A 20,362-nucleotide genomic window follows, 5' to 3' on the forward strand; every position below is an offset into this window, starting at 1 on the left:
GCTCCTCCATTGGTTAGCTCTGCTCTTTCAGCTTCTCCCTTCTACTTGTTACCTCCACGTAGGATATAACCATGTTCTGGCCTCTTCCATTTCAGCACAATTCTTTCTGCAGTCGTGGGGTCTCTATAGTTGCTGCCTTGCCTCCTTCTTTGTCCCACGGAGCCCCATGACAGTACACTCTGCCTCCATTTCCACTCTTCCCTCATTTATTCTTTTTTTTTTTTCTTTTTTTTTTAGGGCCACAGGTGCAGCATATGGAAGTTCCCAGGCTACGAGTCAAATCAGGGCTGCAGCTGCTGGCCTAAACCACAGCCACAGCAACACAGGATACTTAACGCACTGAGCAGGACCAGGGATTGAAGCCACATCCTCATGGATACTAGTAGGGTTCATTTCCACTGAGCCACGATGGGAACTCCTTCCCATTTACTCTTTAATTACTTTTTTGGCTAAAATAATTCAGGTACATAGTTAAAAATGTTATCCAGTGCTAAAGGATGATGGAAATAGCTGTTCCTCAACCTCACCCTCCCCTCTTTTTCCAAACTCAGTTCTGCTCCCTGGAGAAAATCATTTCTTACTCTTAGCTGTTTCTTTTGGTACTTATCTCCATATTTGTAAATAATGTATTTGTACTCTGACTTCTTATTGATCACTTTTAGATATTTTTTCTTCTCATTATGGTTTTGATGTTTGAGGATTTAGTCCTCTCACACATCGCCTCTCTTTCTCTTTCCCAATCCTGTGTGACTAATCATACTGACATTTTTTGATAAATCAGCAGCCAGAATTTGCATGTTTATTTGTTTATGTTTACAATGGAAATTTATTTATGTGAACATTTTTTCCTGATTTGCCTAATACTGTTTATTAAAACGAACACTTAAATATTGTTCCCCACTGAGCCAAGCAGTGTGCTACAACTGTGTTCCCTTCCTCTTCCCACTTTTCTCCCTTCCAAATTGCTGTTATTTTCCATCTGATTGGTTTTCTATGTATCTATCTGTATTTTTTCCAAATGCTCCAATAGATCTACCAAACACCTATCAGTAATTTTTCCAAGCACTTAAACACATCAGCTCCATATTTTTCCTTGGAGGCCTTAATAGTTCAGCCCTCTTCCTCCTTGCTTAGTCTGGAATGCCTGTGCTCTATGCTTGCTGCTCAGCTGTTGTCCTATTATCCTTCTGCCTATGTTGAATTCTCTGTTTTCTTTCTTTCTTTCTTTTTGCTTTTCAGGAGTGCACCTGCAGTATATGGAAGTTCCCAGGCTAGGGATTGAATTGGAACTGAAGCTGCTAGCCTACACCACAGCCACGGCAATGCCAGATCTGAGCTGCCTCTGCAACCTGCACTGCAGCTCATGGCAATGCCAGATCCTTGACCCACTGAGCAAGGCCAGGGATCGAACCCGCATCCTCATGGATACTAGTCAGGTTTATTACCACTGAGCCACCACAACAGAACTTTCTGGATTTCTTATATTCTACTTCTTTTGCTTATCTATCTATCTATCTATCTATCTATCTATCTATCTATCTATCTATCTATCTTCCAGTAGTTTCTACAGAGAAAGATCCTCCAGTAACCTCCTAGAGGCAGGCTACCTGCTTTCTGGGAATAGATCAGGGGAGTGAAGTGGAGAATCTTGCAGTTCAGTGTGTACATTTTTTACTCCTTTGCATTCAGTGCCTTCTTACACCTAAGGTCCAGAACTTCTTTTTTTTTTTTTTTCAAGTACCAAGAAGATTTTATTGAGAAATAATAAAAGGAAAACAAATACTAAGGATACAAATAGAATGGCATAGCTGAAAAGATACAACTTCTGCATTCATTTTCCTCCATGTGTAGACTGTTTTTAACTCTACTTTTCTGGAGCTTTTTTATTTATTTATTTATTTATTTATTTATTTATTTATTTTTCCCACTGTACAGCAAGGGGGTCAGGTTATCTTTAGATGTATACATTGCAATTACAGTTTTTTCCCCCACCCTTTCTTCTGTTGCAACATGAGTATCTAGACATAGTTCTCAATGTTATTCAGGTCCAGAACTTCTTAGGGCAACTTTTTCAGAAAGTAAACCCCTGATCTCTGTAAGGGTAAAAGAGAGTGATGTTATGCTTTTCTCCCTCTGTGACCAAGACAGTTAATCTCCTTCGGATTCCTTTGACTTCTCTATCTCCATTGCTGGCTCCTTAGTTTACAGGTGTATCATTTTTTTTAAATTAAAAAAAAATTTTTATTTTACTATTTATTTATTTATTTATGGCTGCTCTTCCCCTTGTCTTATCAAAAGCCATTTGCCTGCTAGCACTTACATGCTTCTCTTGTTGTTTTATTCACTCCTGTGGCCTCAGGTATCCCCCATATGTTGATGACTATCAAGAGTCTATCTCCAGCCATGCACTCAACTTGTACTGTACATCTCTAACTCAACTTGTCCAAAAGCCATTCCTAACACCTTCTCCATCCTTGCCCCCTTCCAAGTCTTTTCCTTCTCCTGTTAGGCTCCACCTCAGCCGGAGCTCCTGAGCTACCTGGTCACTCAAGCTAGAAACCCAGGAGCCATTTCAGGGCCCCCTTCCCCCTCACCCATCAAGTAGACTCATTCAGCAAGTCTCTTGGGTTCAAACGCCTAATACTTGTGGAGCTGCACCCAACTTCTCCATTTAACTGCCTGAGTTGAAATTTTAACTGCTTCTTGTGTGGAGTACTCTGATGCTCTCCCATAATCTTCGGGCTCGATACTTCCTGATTCATTTTTCATTTTGTTTTCCAAAGTGCAAATTTATCACCACACTCCCCTATTTGAAACCCTCCCAAGGTTCCTCATTATCTAGATAAGGCAGAGCCACTCCTTGATGTGGACCGAGGTTCTATGACCTGGCTCTTTACCTCCCCATCCCCCCTGCTCCTTGCCTGGGCTCCTGCCCTAGGCCCACAGAACAGCTGGCACAGCTGCCTGGCCACCTTCCCTTGACTGACTCAACTTGTTCCTTCTCCCTGAAATGCCCTTTGTCCTACTTTTCCTTCTGGTGGTCGCATCGTTTTCCCAGGTCAAAATCTCTTTTACAAACATTGCCTCCATGAAAAAGACAAACAATTATTTCAGAATCTAACATGGGATTTAAAGCCTGTCATTTTTTACATTTTTACAGTAAGTGCTGTAAAAAAAAAAAAAAAAATGTGGCACTTACTGTGGAGAAAGAAAACCAGCAGTTAAGAAAGAGATGTTCTTGCTCCCTCTTTTAGTCTGCACCTCAGCGAGGATGGTGTGTGTGGAGGGTCCTGACACATGGTGTGTGAGGACATGGAGGGAAAGAGGTGGTGAGTCAGGGGAAGCCCAGGTGCCACCATCTGGGTGGTGTAATTTACTTCTTCTTCCTTCCAAAGGTACCACAACAGGTAATGGATGCCAAACAGCCAGGATTCTGGGATGGGGTGTTCCTGCCTCTGAAGCTGTTGCATGTGTGGAGAAGAATTAAGGGGGCCTAAGAGCTTTCTGTGAATTATAAACATCCTTGAATGAATTACAAATGCTCTTCCCTGGTCCTCTCTGACTCACTCAGTGGAGCATGAATGCACCTCAGGAAAGAAAAAGCCTCAGGTGATCTGTCAGGCGCTTCAGTTTCATGAAGGATCCTCTAAAATAGACCAGAAAGGCTCTCTCTTTTTTTTTTTTTTTTTTGTCTTTTTGCTAATTTCTTTGGGCCGCTCCCGCGGCATATGGAGGTTCCCAGGCTAGGGGTTGAATCGGAGCTGTAGCCACTGGCCTACGCCAGAGCCACAGCAACGTGGGATCCGAGCCGAGTCTGCAACCTACACCACAGCTCACGGCAACGCCAGATCGTTAACCCACTGAGCAAGGGCAGGGACCGAACCCGCAACCTCATGGTTCCTAGTCGGATTCGTTAACCACTGCGCCACGACGGGAACTCCAGAAAGGCTCTCATTTTTAAAGGCCCAAACACCGCCACCCATGATTAGGATTTAGGTTGAGGATAGATTTTAAGGTATCCATATCCAGAGATGGGTTGCTAAACAATGGACTAGATTCCTCAAATAAGACTGACCAGGAGGTCAGAAGAGGTCTCCATCACTTTTGGCAAATCATCTTACCCTGGCTTATAGCTTACATTTAGATTCAATCTTTTATGATTCTGTCATTCCTCCTTTCAGTGATATTATGATCCACTTCACTCTTGTTCAATAAGCAATTTGAAAGATTCTGCCATAATGCTTTTCCTAAGAATTAATGATTAATTGCTTACCTGGTGAAAAGAGCTTTGGCCTCTCTACCTGTGCTGATATTATATGTGTGGGATGGACAGAATTGCAAAGTTAAGGGATGTTGATTTAGAAATAAACCAGACTTTGGAGGTCAAGAAGATAAGTATCTCTGTTCTTAAAGATGAGAACAAAAATAAAAGGAAAACAAGAGAAACCCTGAGGCTTCCAGATGTCTAATTATCTTATTATGATGAAGCTAGATCTTCGATTTCTCCCAGATTATTCATCATTTCATATGATGAAGCGACTTCAAGTGAGCAAAGTATAGACCTAGACTAATATATCCCTTCGCTGGGCCAGGATAGTATTGCCAAAGGATTTGAGATACTGTGTTATCCACATAGAAATGGGAGTTCCCATTGTGGCGCAGTGGAAACAAATCCAACCGGTATCCACGGGGATGCAGGTTTGACCCCTGGCCTCAATTAGTGGGTTGAGGTTCCATCGTTGCCATGAGCTGTGGTGTAGGTCACAGACAGATCCGGTGTTGCAGCTCCAACTGGACCTCTAGCCTGAGAACTTCCATATGCCACAGGTGTGGCCCTAAAAAGAAAAAAGAAAAGAAACTGTATGTGTCAAACTTCTCCTAACAGCACTTTGATGAAAATTGTCGTCCTTATCTACATGACGCAATGCCCTTCTCAATGTTCACACATAATGGAATATCCCATGCCATCCCAGAACCAGCTCTGGACTTAGATCCATATAAGTTGAGTGGGTCTCAGCATCCAGCATCTGGCGCTTGTGTCCAAAAGTAGAACCTGAGCACATTTGGCTCAAGTGATTCCCTATTTTTCCGCCATTTAGTTTTTATTGATAGTCAGTGTTGTATGTGGGAGAACTGGTTACAGTCTGCTCGTGTCTGGGGAACAGTACTCTCTAGGAGGAAGTATGACTGGCCTGCCTCCAAAAGAAGGTACTGGTCATAACTGTGATGACCAGCAACTCTTACAACCTGGAGAGGTGAGGGGAGGATCGGGGTTGATGATGGAGTGGGAAGCATTTTGGAAGGAAACGCATAAACTATTAGGTGGTTGAGAAACCTCAGGAGAGTTTGTATCCTCTGATTCAAAAATTTCCTGGAGCAAATGAGAGGACTGATTAACGGAAGTATTTTTAATTAGTTGAGCTGAATCCAAAAGTAGGAATCCATGTCCAAGTCAACGGTGGAAGTTTATTGGACTTCCTATTTAAAACAGATGTTTTATCCGAACTCTGATTAATGTCTGAATGTGATAATAGCAGCACTGAATGCTGAAGCAGCTTGCTAAAACGAGCCCCTAAAAGTCAATCTCTAGGCATGCCTAATTCTAAAAGGTGTGGAGAAGGAAGGATTTTTTTTTTCAGGAGGGTAAATCCCCCTGTGGGCAGCAATTTCAAAGCTGGGGTTTGGTGGCTGGTGGCAGGAACATAGCACAGCCCTAAGCCAGTGCCTTGCTCCAGGCAAAGCTCTTGGGAGTAATAGCCTTGGAACAGAGGAAGCAGGCCATACCCCAGCCAAATTGATGCAGAACTCAACAGGAAATGTTTTCTGTAAGTTGGTGTGCAGTTTCCTGTGGGGGAAGCAGCTCTCTTGTGCTGATGCAAAGTCCTGCTCTAAAATGAGCTTCTGCTCTGTTTTGTCTTAGGTGTGTGAATTTGGAGGTTACCGAAATGATGTCGTCTCATTTGCTAGGGTTGATTTTTAAAATGCTGAACTCCAGTGTTCCCTTGAGAGTCTGGCAAAGCATAGACATAGGCGTTACTCAGGAGGAAGGCAATGACTTTGCAGGGAGAATATCTTTCTTACTCCGCAGCCAATGAGCTCTCCTGGAGGGAGTCAGAATTCCAATGTGTTACCAGGTTGCCCCACTCAATAGACACTCTCCCCCACATTTCTCCCCCAATCCTGTCTTGTGTGTCCGGTTTTGGATCACGAGTCATCTGGATGGCTAGTAGTTTGGGGATACCACGCAAGGAGGATGAATAAGTCATCCTTGGGAGGTCAGAAGTCAAGTGCAATTAGGAATTGATAATATGTTAAACTTCCTTTCCATGAAGTTATCTAATGGCTAGTTTAATAAAAGAATGAATTCATAAACCACATCATTTCACAATAGTAATGTAATAACAAACAATGTATTAATTTACATGAAGTTTCTTATGGAATAAAAACCTCAAGATAACACTTGAGAGAAATACATAGAGGAAAATGTCTAGAGTGCTTTGGTAAACTGTTAATGTAAAAAATACATAAAAATACAAAGTCTGCATGTGTATAGGTTCATTAAGATTTAGAGGTTTTTTCCTTCTTCTAATTAGGAAAATGGAAATTGTTATTAAACATCTATACATCGGAGAGCCCACATTTAAGTGCTTTGGTATTTTGAGTTTGCTGGTGGAGGTGGTAACTAACTGTGGCCTTTTGTCTCAATCTGCCTATTATATATTCTACAGATTACTCATACCAGAAAAGTGTATCTGTAAAAAGAGAAAAACCATTACCAAATTAAACCTCATTTTACTTAGGTTACCTTAGCCCCAAATGACCTATACTTGGGTCTTATTCTGAGATGAAATGAAGACAGATTAGAAAATGGAATAAGATTTGCTTATTGACTTTGTGACTTCAATAAAATTGTTAACTATTTTATTGTACTGAATCCTAAAAGAGCAGGAAGAGGAAGTTCCCATTGTGGCTCAGTGGTAATAAGCCCAACTAGTATACATGAGGACTTGGGTTCCATCCCTGGCCTTGCTCAGTGGGTTAAGGATCTGGTGTTGCTGTGAGCTGTGGTGTAGGTCTCAGACATGGCTCAGATCCCACATTGCTGTGGCTGTGGTGGAGGTCTCAGACATGGCTCAGATCCCACGTTGCTGTGGCTGTGGTGGAGGCCAGAAGCTGCAGCTCCAATTCAATCCCCTAGCCTGGGAACTTCCATATGCCTCAGGTGTGACCCTAAAATGAAAAAAAAAAAAAAAAAAAAAAGAAAGAAAGAAAGAAAGAGAAGAAAGAGACTTGAGAATTATGCCATTTTAAAAAACACACAATAGGATGGAGTTCCTGCCGTGGTTCAGTGGTTAACGAATCTGACTAGGAACCATGAGGTTGCAGGTTCAATCCCTGGCCTTGCTCAGTGGGTTAAGGATCTGGCGATGCCATGAGCTGTGGTGTAAGTTGCAGACTTGGCTCAGATCCCACAATGCTGTGGCTCTGGCGTAGGCCAGCGGCCACGGCTCCGATTCAACCCCTAGCCTGGGAACCTCCACATGTTGCAGGAGCAGCCCAAGAAATGGCAAAAAGACAAAAAGAAAACAAAAAAAACGCACAATGGGAGTTCCCATTGTGGCTCAGTGGAAACAAATCCAACTGGTATCCATGAGGATGTGGGTTTGATCCCTGGCCTGGCTCAGTGGGTTGGGAATCCAGACATGGCTTGGGTCCAGTGTTGCAGATCAATTTGACCCTGATCCTGGGAACTTCCATATACCTTGGTACAGCCCTAAAAAGCTAAAAAAATAAAAATAAAAATAAAAAACACGTAATAATAGCACTCATCCACAAAGCATTTTTATTTTATTATCTTTTCTGCTGGCAACTCTGGACTCCTTATGCAGCAGATAGTTTTGCTCTCTAATGGGTCACCTCAAAATTTAATGGCTTAAAACAGCATTTTTTATTTCTCCACAATTTTGTGAATTCACTGGGTGATTCTTATTTGAGTCAGTTTATAGATTTGGAGAAAACGCAGAAAACAAGCAAACAAATTTAATAAATATGCTTAATAAGTTTCAACTAATAAAGCTACTATCATCTAAATCTTATCTATCTCTAGAAACAGGATGAAATATGTCTCTCTATATATAAAATAAAATAAATTGGGTTTAATTATATTCCTTTAAATAAATTTTATGTACATAATTTTTTTTTTTTTGGTATTTTTGTCTTTTCTAGGACTGCACCTGTGGCATATGGGGGTTCCCAGGCTAGGGGTCTAATTGGAGCTGTAGCCGCCAGCCTATGCCATAGCCATAGCAGTGCAGGATCCGAGCCGTGTCTGTGACCTACACCACAGCTCACAGCAACCCCGGATCCTTAACCCACTGAGCAAGGCCAGGGATCAAACCCACAACCTCGTGGTTCCTAATCAGATTTGTTAACCACTGAGCCACTACAGGAACTCCCATAAATATTAAACACCATCTTTTACTATTGAAGTTGAATTAAACTTACTTAACAGTGTCAAGTATTTTTGACATAGTCTTTTTAATAACATTATCTGATTAATAACATAACATTAACCATGCATGGATTACCAGTTTGCCAATTTAAAAATAATAATAGGAATTCCTGGTGGCTCAGCAGGTTAAGGACCCAGCATTGTCACTACAGTGGCCTGGGTTGCTGCTATGGCACAGTTTCGATCCCTGGCCCAGGAAATTTCACATGCCTTAGGAGCCACCAGAAAAGTAAATAAATAAAAAACAAAACGTAATGGTCCCATCAAGATGTTGTTTCTATGTATAGATCCTTTTGGCATATGAATTCTCACCAAATACTTATTCTGAAAAGCTCTTATTATTATGGAGACTATAAGATGCTGAGATTCGGAGAAGGCATCTCTAGGAATTTGGAGGTTTGCACACACAAAGTGAGAGAAAAGGTATTGCAGTAAAACCAAAGAGTGGCCCTGCCAGGGACTTGAGACATGACCTCAGCTACCCTCCTTTTATAGTGAGGAAACAAAGGCTGCACAAATTCTGGATGACATCTACAATAAAGATGACTCCAGATTTAACTCTTTTAAATGTATGTTTCCCTGGAGTTCCTGTAGTGGCTCATCAGAAATGAATCTGACTAGTATCCATGAGGATGCAGGTTCAATCCCTGCCGTGAGCTGTGCTGTAAGTCGAAGGCACGGCTCAGATCCCACGTTGCTGTGGCTGTGGTGTAGGCCAGCAGCTACAGCTCCTATTGGACCCCTAGCCTAGGAAATTTCACATGCCGCAGGTGTCACCCTAAATGTATGTTTCCTATGCTCTCTTCAGGGAGCAAAAGGGGGAAGATGAGTCAGAAATGTGAGTGTCTTGAGACCTGTCTTCTCAATCTTTGAGGCGACTATAGAAATCTCAAAAAAGAAAGTATTGAGTAGGAAACTTGCATTTTAATGTGAGACCCTGATTTTTAACTACATAATATGAGTGTTTTTAGCTTTTGCCTGAAGATTTTTTTTTTTTTTTTTTTTTTTGTCTTTTTGCCTTTTTCTAGGCCCGCTTCCTGGGGCATATGGAGGTTCCCAGGCTAGGGGTCGAATCAGAGCTGTAGCCGCCGGCCCATGCCAGAGCCACAGCAACTTCGGGATCCGAGCGGCGTCTGCAACCTACACCACAGCTCATGGCAACACCGGATTCTTAACCCACTGAGCAAGGCCAGGGATCGAACCTGCAACCTCATGGTTCCTAGTCGGATTATTCATTAACCACTGCGCCACGACGGGAACTCCCTGCCTGAAGATTTTGATACATTTTTAGAAGTTGAAAAAATTTGAAGCTAGAAAATTTTCCGAAAGGAAAAAAAAAAGGGATGATGATTTTTACGTGTTTGTTACAGTGAAAAATCATATCTATGTCTTTAAAACATTTTTTAAAATCTTCATAGCTAGTTATTATTAAGTATATAAAACTTTTATGTAATACCCTTTGCTTTCCTGTTTTAGCCCAAATTCAATTAAAGGTCAAGGAAAGGGGTGGAAATATCTCCACCTAGTGGTCAGTGTGAAGTCAAGGTAATGAAACAGAAAATGTTTTGACAGGAACATCCACCCACTGCACAGATTTTGCACAAACCTATATGTCTATGTGCTTTAAATAATGTTTACTTAATAATTATCTACATAAAAATAAAATGTAAATAGTAATTATTTTAAACTAAAGTGAAAATAATAGGTGGAAATTTCCTGACACTATTGATAAACCCTTACATTATTGATAGGGAAGTAATACATTATTCAGACAGAGGAACAGTCTGAGGCTTAGTTATTTCTTTGCTCTTCACAATTTCAACGAAGTCAGGACAGGATTCTGTTTTATTTTACTCACCAGTGTAGCTCCATGCCCAGCATAGTGATAAGCAGATAGTAGGGCCTCAACAAATAGTCTTTGAATGACAAGATGAAAAAAAAATGATGATACATGGTCATGAAGACATGAGTTAAAAGTAAAATCAATCAAATAAATATAAATATTACACACTCATTGTGGCTAGTACTGTTATAATTACTATCTTAATCAAAAATTTACTTTTATAAAAATGAATTTAGATTTAAAAGATTTGCAGGATTTCCCGCTGTGGTGCAATGGGTTAAGAATCTGACTGCAGTGGCTCTAGTTGCTGCTGAAGCACTGGTTTGATCCCTGGCCCAGGGCAGTGGGTTAAGGATCCAACATTGCTGCAGCTGTGTCTGGGAATCAGTCCCTGATCCAGGAATTTCCATATGCTGCAGGGGCAGCCATAAAATAAAAATTTTTAAAAAATTTTCAAAGTGCATGAAGAATTATGCAAAAATTATCAGAGACAAAAAAATGAGTCATTTGTATTTAATGACTATTTATTTATTTATTTATTTTGCTTTTTAGGGCCACACCTATAGCATAGGGAAGTTCCTAGGCTACAGGTCGAAGCAGCTTCAGGCCTATACCACAGCCACAGCAACTCGGAATTGAGTCTGCAACCTATGCTACAGCTTGCAGCAATGCTGGATCCACACTGGGTGTGGCCAGGGATCAAACCCACATCCTTATGGATACTAGTTGGGTTTGTAACCTGCTGAGCTGCAATGGGAACCCTCATGTATTTAGTGACTTTCTTGGGGATAATGAATCTTTCTTTATTCAAAGTCAAATCCACATGCATAAAAAGATAAAAGTATGTGATTATTGTTCAGGACAGAAGCCGCATGGCTGGGAGAAAAGAGTTACTCCTAGGAAATAGTCAGATTTCTTTGTGTTCAGTGCTTTCTTTGGGTAAAATTGATCAAATATTATTAAAATATTAGATATGGCTTCTCAAAGTCTCTAAGAATCCATCCAGGAGGTAAAACTTACATGCCAGTATAAAGAAGTTTCTTAAGCATAGGAAAGAACTGGAGTTCACATGTGTCTCAGGGGTTAAGGACCAGACATTGTCACTGCTGTGGTTCCAGTTGCTGCTCCCACACAGGTTCAATTCCTGGCCTGAGAACTTCTGCATGTGGTGGGTGAGACCAGAGGGGGGGAAAGGAAGAGGAAGGAATTGCAAGAGAAGCTACTGGGCTCAGGCATCTGTTTTTGTTTTTTTGTTTAACATCATGGTCTTTCAGTGAAATGATGTGGTATTGATTTTCACAGAAACTACTGATTTGCATTTCAGTTTAATCTCTCTTCTCTTTATAGAAAGCATCATCATCCACCAGTTACGCATGAGCTCCAGATGAAACGGTAAACCCAGCACACACTGAGTGTGGGTACTTCCTCTGAACCTCTGTCGGATGGATGGTATTTCTACAGCCCTTCAGCATCACTAAGGTTCTCCATGCTACTGATTGATCACCACTGGAAATAATTTTATACTTCCAGTGAATTTTTTTTGAGAATATAAATGTAAAAACTGAAAATGCTGTTGCTGGTAATATAAAACTAGGTAGCGAGAGCAATTCAATCTTTACGTCAAAAGAAATTTCCCTTCCTTTTGCGAAGCTTTCAGGTCCATGGGCACATGCTATGTAATTTATTTTTATAATTCACTTTGTAATGTGATTTTTTTTTTTCCTCAAGCGTTTCCTTTTTCCTAGTCTCTGGCACATACATTTGTAGAATACACTGTCGGTTCTTCAAAGTATCAGTATTGGTGCATTCAAAATGGTAACCTAGACTGATTTTATTACTTTGTTATTTCTGAAAAAAGGAAAAGAAAATACAACATTCTCTGTATTTCCTTGGGTAAATTCAAGAGGTAAAAACAAAGCAGGAGATTCTCGAAAAAGTGTGATTATTGCCTGTACAAAGCTGTGGTTCTGATCATGGTTCGACACTAACAAATTCAAATAATGCTCTGATTTAAGAGTTTAATTTTAAATACTTAAACCAGTTTTTAAAGTTGCTCTTTCTGGTGTTCTGTGCCGAAAATCTGGGATGAACTGTTTTTCATATGGAATAAATTAATAGGAGGAGCTGTATATGTTTAACCAGTAAGCATTGTAGGAACAGCTTCTATTGACAGTTCAATTATATTTCTGTTTGCGTTATTTACTTTATGTACAGGACCTATAATAAGGATTGTGACATCAGGATATTTTTTTCACAATCTACCCAAATGAAAGCCTGAAAATAAAAACTGATCTAGATAATATCAGCATCTTTTTTGAAAAAATGATAAGAGAGATCTCAAGATAGATAGTTTTTTTTTTTTTTCTTTGTAGCTAGAGTTTGGACAGGTTTTTATAACCACATGTAGGTTAGAGAATACATTTGGATTCAAAGCACAACATGCATTACTCAAATCTCAGTGTCAGATCTGCTGTTAAATTTAGGTTTGTGTTAAAATGTACATTTAAAATCTACTTGAAATCCTAATAGTATAGGTTGTCTTTTTTTAATAGACTTTGTTAATGTGGACCTTCTTTCAGTAAGATTTTTTTTTTTTTTTTTTTTGGCCACACCTGTAGCATTCAGAAGTTCCCAGGTCAGGGGTCAAACCTGAGCCATGGCAGTGACCCAAGCTACAGAAGTGACCATTCTGGGTCCTCACCCTGCTGAGCCACCAGGGAACTCCTCGATACAGTCTTTAAAAGATAATTTTAAAGATAAATGAAGAGTTGACACATCAATTTCTAGATGCAGAAATCGTGTATCATGTTAACTTTACTGAGATAAAAGAAAGAATGCTCCAAATTTCACAAAGATAACTAGAAAGCACACAGATAATTAAAACAACACTGTTGGCCCTCTTCTTTAGTCCACAGGTTGTACCCGGGCTCCTAAGGCCATAGAGGAGAGGTCCACACTGAATCTCTGGCACAGAAAAATTAATGTTGGATTCCCTTCCCTATGTAACTCGGGAAGGTTTTAAGGTATACCTCGTGGAATTAGCAAATCATATTCAGTAGCTATTATAAATTAAATCACTTTATGTAAAAGTTGCTTTTTGTAAGTAACAGAAATACTACCGTAGGCTTATCCTAGCATGAATGATTATGAACACATCCCAGAACCTTCAGGGCTTTCATTACTGATTAAGAAAACTAGAGTGTGTATGTGTAAAGATTTTAAAATTTTTCATTCTGGGTTTTGATTTTGGAAATGCTTCTTAATGGTTATGACAGTTTCAATTAGAAAAGGGTTTTCTTTCGCATGGTTGTACTTTTTGATTCACAGTTAATTTCCCTATTTGCCAATGCTTATACTTCTAATGGCAAAAATATTCAGGTACATCACAAACTAGCATTTGAAGAAAATACATTTCTTACCTTGTGGAAATTTTATTACACTAATAACAAGGCTAGAAGATACAACTTTACATACTTCTTGACTTTAATTTAAAATATTATAAATGATTTATGTATATTTGAATCTAAAGTTTTTATTTCTCCTGAATTTATAATGCCAAACAGAGTGAGGTCGATGGTGTAATCAGAATCATTTAGACGGAGGCTGAGTTTTTTTCTGCCCATGCCATGATCAAGTCCTCTGTTTAAACCCAAATGGCATCTGAGTGACAGAGGAGTAAAATTAAGCTAAGTTAATCAGATGTTAGTTGTCTTGAAATAAAATGAGGATGTTAAAAATTAATAGAAAATTAGAAATACCAATAGATCATAAATGGCCATGTCCCAATATCAACATCCAGTGGGAAAAAATTGCCCCCACATGCAATCCTGGCACCATCCTAGGCTCACATAATTTCTGTATCTTTTATTGCAAGTAAATCTCCAATCATCAATATGAATGAGAATCAGTTTTTGAATGGAATAACTATCTTTTCTGAAATATAGTCGTAATCAGTGTTTGCTGGTGAAGGTACAATAATTGAACTAATCCATTATTTTACCTTTTTTTTTTTTTTAAGAGAGTGTTCATTGAGGTATTTTATGCAAAGATTTTTTTCAAGTATTTTATAAAATATTAGAGTTTGATGAAGATCGTGGTAGAGTAAAAATTCCAGATATTAGATGCCTGGAATGTTCACAAAATGTGAAGAAATAATTCTATCTTAAGACAACCGTTTGAGAAAAATTCATGGTATGGAATATCTACCTTAAACATCAATAGAGACACCAATCCTACTGAAATAATTCATGGCTTCTAAAAATCAGTGACAAAGCAAGAGTAAATGGCGTATCACACAATGCAATTAATATGTTTCTGTCTTTTCTCTTTAAACTGTGGTTGAATTTTCATGGAAATAAATAAAAAACATAGCAAAAGTAGGGTGTGTTCATGAATCTAATGAGCAACAATTCTAAAAATAATAAAAATGCAAGATGTGAAGTTTAAAAAAAAACACATATCTGGCACTTGAAGCCTATTTTCGCTCACGCCCCCAGTGCTATGCCTCTGCTAAAAATACTAGTCAGAAGGCAAAGAGGGAAAACAACAAAAATTATCATAAATCCCTAAAAATTGGGAGTGTTTGTGGAATTAATTTTGCTCAGTGACTACTAAAATTTTATGTTCTTAAATTTTTAGCATTTATTCCATAATTTTATGATGAAAACTGTGTTTGTTACTTGGGGAAAATTCTGTAGATTCATGAATTTGGACAGAAATGTTTATAGGTGCCATGTCATGATTCATTTATTTTCTGGTGTTGTTTTCTTTGTATTTGTTTATGTTATTCAGGAAATTTGACTTCATCATTCACAGATTTTGTTACTTTACCAGTTTCGATTTGTATTTATTTGGACTTAGCTTTTAAAATATCAAATGTTAGGAGTTCCCTTTGTGTTGCAGTGGAAATGAATCTGACCAGGAACCAAGAGGTTGAAGGTTTGATTCCTGGCCTTGCTCAGTAGGTTAAGGATCCAGCATTGCCATGAGCTGTGGTGTAGATCACAGATGCAGCTTGGATGCTGCGTTGCTGTGGTGTATGCCGGCAGCTGTAGCTCCAATTGGACCCCTAGCCTGGGAACCTCCATATGCCACAAATGCAGCCCGAAAAAGCAAAAAAAAAAAAAAAGTTAGCTTCCTATAAGAGGCTTCCAATGTGATCAGATACTCTTAGAAGTCTTGCAGGTCTACTGTATTTTCAAAAGCAAGAGATCACACTGAAAAATTTGGGAGCTTCATTTTACTTTCACAGCATTCTCAATTTTGGCTTCTTTAAGTTGTATTAAATCCATGAGAAGTTTATTATTTTTCACCACAGCTGAGTGAATTTATGGATATGTACTTGTCTTTTATATGAATGTAACATCCTACTTTTAGTTCTTCACAGGGTATTGAAATTATTTAATCAATCAGGACATTCTCAGATTCCCATCATGACTCAGTGGTTAACGAATCCAACTAGGAACCATAAGGTTGCAGGTTCGATCCCAGGTGTTGCTCAGTGGGTTAAGGATCCGGTGTTGATGTGAGCTGTGGTGTAGGTCGCGATGCTGCTTGGATCTGGCATTGGTGTGGCTGTGGCGTGGGCCGGTGGCTACAGCTCCCATTAGACCTCTAGCCTGGGAACCTCCATATGCCTCAGGTGTGGCCTAGAAAAGACAAAAAAAAAAAAAAAATTAAGATTTTCTCTGTGTTATTTCCAAAGTCAGTGTTGTTGATCAAAATCCCACCAGAGTGAGAAAAATAACAATTGTGACATGAAAGCATTGTGCAATATTCTTTTTTCAGTTGGAACATAATATTCATCAAATTAAAATCATTTAAAATGAGTATTTGATCTTCTTTTAAATTGTTTGCTTTAAAATAGCCATGTCTGGGAGTTCCTGCCATGGCTCAGCAGAAACGAATCCAACTAGTATCCATGAAGATATGGGTTCAATCTCTGGCCTCGCTCAGTGGGTTAAGGATCCGGTGTTGCCTTAAGCTCTTGGTGCATGTGGACCGCGCTCGGATCCTACGTTGCTATGGTTGTGGCGTAGGCTGGCAGCTGTAGCTCCAGTTGGACCCCTAACCTGGGAACCTCCATATGCCTCAGATATGGCCCTAAAAAGCAAAAAATAAAAATAAGATAGTTATGTCTGGGAATTCCTGCTGTGGCACGATGGGTTAAGGATCCAGCATTGTGCCAGGTGCGGCAAAAAGAGTCACTTCATTTCATATTTTCTTTAAACGTGGTGTTTTTCACTGTGACTAAGTAGAGGTGGTTCAGCAGATCTACCAAAATAAGAGGCACAATTCCTCAGAGTTACATCATAGTTTGAGTCCTTAGTGAGATGGAAACTGCAAGACACCAAGAGATGGAACTTGCTACAGAATTTCTTTTGCCCCTCCGCTCTTTAAATACATTGTCCATCAACATTCAGATATTTCCCACTGCATTCTGGTGTCATTCTAATGGTAGGTTACTCAGTAAAGGAAATACTGCTGAGGTTTTGCCAGCAGTCCGCCGCGGAGCTGCAGGTAATGGTTGTTAGGTAATGGTTTCAGCAAAGTGGGGGTGGGTTGATGGTGGAGTTGTGCTCTGGCTGCTTTTGTCTATCAGCCCTCTGCCAGGAATGGTGGTCCATAGGCATAGCCAGTCATAAATTATCTTTGCATTATTTGGGACAAATGAATGAGTTTTTCCTATTTATTATTTAAAGATACAAATATCAAAAAAGCAGGCAAGGCAGAGGTCTAAAAAAAGATGCCTTCCACTGGAGAGCTGCAGACATTAGAGATCTTGCCCACAGGGTGGCGCTGTGGCCTCTCTTCTTGGAGGAGCATATAGGTAAGTGCTCCATTCGTGGCTCATAGGTAACCAGCCGGGCTAGGATCCCTGAGGATGCTGTGAGCTGTGGTGTAGGTTGCAGAAGTGACTCGGATCTGGCATGGTCTTGGCTGTGGCTGTGGATTTGACCCTAGCCTGGGAACTTCAGTACGCCACAGGTGCAGCCTTTAAAAAAAAAAAAAAAAAAAAAAAAAAAGGGCACCAGCCCGTCCAAAATGCTGTTTATTCCGTCATTTCATGACTTCCCAGGAGAAGGGGGGTGGGGTTCTCAGGATTTCCACAATATTTGGCTCAAATGGATTTACTCCTGTTGAGCCCTGGCCTGGAGTCACTTTTGATGAGAACTGGTTTTTCTCATGGGTAGAGAAACTGGAGTAACTTTCTTGGGCCCCAAGTTTGTAGGTAATAGGGCACACTGCCCCCTATTCCTTTCTTTTTTGAATGTCACTAAAATCTACTTTTGAAATTTGTATTCACTGAATCCCAAGGAACCCATGAAAGATGTTAAGTCCTGAGACCTCTCTTTAACGGGGGCAACCCTTAGTGACTGTGTGGTTCTGGGCAGAACAACCCAATCCGCAGATAGTGGTTGGAACCCAGTTCCCTGGAAGACATAGATGATTTTTTCAGTCCTCCTTTAGTTTTCTCCAGCGTTATTTCTGGCATTTCTTTCAGAGACAGGTATATTTGAGGAGAAAATCTCTTCTTCTTTCTCTTCAGAAGCCATTTATCCTGTTCTGCCTCCTGTTGACCAGCATTGGTGTACAAAGCTCTCTCCCTAGTTTGGTGGTTAGCGTCTCCAAGGCAGGACTTGTGTGTTGCTCACAGTGAAACACTAGCTGCATAAATGTTTGTAAAGGATAATGTAATTCCTTCTTCCAGCTGCCATGTCTCTTCCTTGCATCTTCACAGAACCATTCCATGGTTCTCAGTTTTGGTCTCTCTGGCTCCCACTGCATATCTCTTTTCCTCCCTGAGAGCAAGTAATATGCACAGTCAAAATGGCAGGGTGTCTTGTAGGCACTTAGTAATTTACTCCTAATCCCAAAGGGAGAGACCCCAGCAGTAAGACCCCAGGTTTTCTTCACAAAATTGGGTAGTCTGCTGTTTCTTCCCTTGCCTCTATGCTCATTTTAAGGTTTCATATATGAAGTATCTGGGTTAAACAAGACAAGACTCTCCATAATCATGGATTCTAAAGGAAGATATGCTCTCTGCAAGGATCAAGGGCCCTCATCAGATCACTAGATGGTCTATACAACAATAGCAAGAGAGCTAAGCACCAGTTCCCAGGCAGAGCATCAGTGCAAGTAGGAAGTGGGACAATGGACTAAACAAGCAAACAAACTGAGTATCTCCCAAAAGTGGAAGTTACCAGAGATCTCTGTTTCCAAGGCAACAGCAACCTGCTAAGATCTTGCTTGAGAATAAGAACATGATTAGCCAGGGTATACAGTTTTGCAAATCATTAATGATAAGTGTAGCATGAGGTTCAACTTTCTCTGTATCCCTTTATTTCTGATTCTATTCTTTCCTGGGTGGAAAACCAAAATATCACTCAGATCTTAGGATCTGTTTCCTCACAGTTTAATTTTTGACGTCATAAAGAGGACAAGGCGTGGTACCTGCTCAGACCCCCTGGGCACACACGTCTTCTATGGCACTGACCTCATTATATTTCAATTGTTTGATGGCAGGTTGTATTTCTCACTAAAATGGTAGTTCATTGAGAGTAGGTCAGATTAGTTCAACAAGGTTTACTGAATATCTTTTATGTCCTAGGCACTTTGCCAGATCTTGGAAATGTAGAAATGAATAAAAATGTCTCTGACTTTGAGAAGCTTGTATCTAGTAGAAAAGATGAACAGATATTTTTCAGTACCATGGTAAGTGTAAGGATAAAAGTATGTATAAGTTGCCTTGTGCTCAGAAAGCCGTTCTTAGCTCATCTGAGGGGACAAAGATGCCTCAAATTGACTACTGACTCGACTCTTGATGTATGATAGGAATTAGCTAGCAAGGCAGTTTCGGTGGAGGAGGGGTCTGAATCCAGGCAGCACTGGGTCACCAAGTGATTGGGCTTAGGAACCAAAGACAATGGGTACAGTATTCCTCCCAGAAGATGCAATGACAATGAAAATGATGGTGTGGGACAGTGAATTGAACCCTTACCTTGTCGCTTATAGTGTGCTTGTCAGGGAAGTCCTAGGTCTTGGTGTTTGTTGTCAGGAATATTTAGTTCCAGTGACTAAAATGGAACTAATCCTGCTCAATAAAAATAGACTTTCACATTTGTAAAATTTCCAATAGGAATAACAACGTTATTAAGTAAAAGTTTAAGCCAAGAACTTCCTAAACCAGCATTTTCCTTGTATTTCCTCTAAACGGGGAAAAGGACCATTAAGAGTAGAAATTTGATTCTTCATATGTATCATAAAAGGAGTTTCATCAGAAGGCACATAAGAAGGACCTACTGCATAGCACAGGGAACTCAATGTTCTGTAATAACCTATACATGAAAAGAATCTGAAAAAGAATGGGTATGTGTATGTACATGCATAGCTGAATCACTTTGCTGTATACCTGAAACTAACCCCACAACACTGTAAATCAACTATACTCCAATAGAAAAGAAAAATTAAATTATAAAAGAAACAATTTGATCGTTTAAACAGATGGAACTGATAAAATCATCCTGTCGTGTTCAACTTACTGACTTGCTTGCATCACTTTGTACCTGGTGTAACTCAGACAATGACAACAACAACAACCAAAAAAAAAAAAAAAAAGGAAAAAAAAAAAAGACGACACATCAGGTATAAAAACACAACATTCAGGATGTATTATATCATAAGCTTCCCCCTTGGGAAGCAGTTAAAATATCAAAGGCCATGCAATTTTGAAGGACCACTTTTCTTATCATGAGACTTTAGAACTGAGCAAGCTATTGGCTTGATGACTATCATTCAAAGTTTGCTCAGTGAATTTTGTTAAAGCCACTAAGGGAGGGATGATATCTTCTATTCCAAGTGAAAAAATGAATAGACTGGCTAAATGGTCCAACTGATTGAAACTCAGGCATGCTCACATTAAAAGCAGAGTGTTGAGGGCTGTTGTCAAGGCCCCTATGTATATAGGTGATCTTAAGCCCCCCAAAAACTAATTGTGCATCTTTCTA

The 20,362-nt window shown here is 39.8% G+C and overlaps 1 protein-coding gene across 2 annotated transcripts in view; it reads left to right on the forward strand.

Moving 5' to 3' along the window:
* FILIP1 (filamin A interacting protein 1) overlaps positions 1 to 16,183 on the forward strand; it is a 211,727-nt gene extending 195,544 nt beyond the window's left edge. Inside the window, exon 7 of one of the 2 annotated variants that reach the window (XM_021092343.2) lies at positions 11,703 to 16,183. In XM_021092343.2, coding sequence (XP_020948002.1) covers positions 11,703 to 11,743 — 41 coding nt within the window. In that variant the 3' untranslated portion in view covers positions 11,744 to 16,183. The remainder of the gene's footprint in view (positions 1 to 11,702) is intronic. The other variant, XM_021092328.2, reaches the window with a different exon arrangement.
* Positions 16,184 to 20,362: the final 4,179 nt, after the last annotated feature.

The sequence above is a fragment of the Sus scrofa genome, chromosome 1 (genome assembly GCF_054392235.1).
Source record: "Sus scrofa isolate SSC_HxYL_T2T_F1_AM1 chromosome 1, Sscrofa_HxYL_maternal_Yorkshire_Landrace_v2.0, whole genome shotgun sequence".
Taxonomy (NCBI): domain Eukaryota; kingdom Metazoa; phylum Chordata; class Mammalia; order Artiodactyla; family Suidae; genus Sus; species Sus scrofa.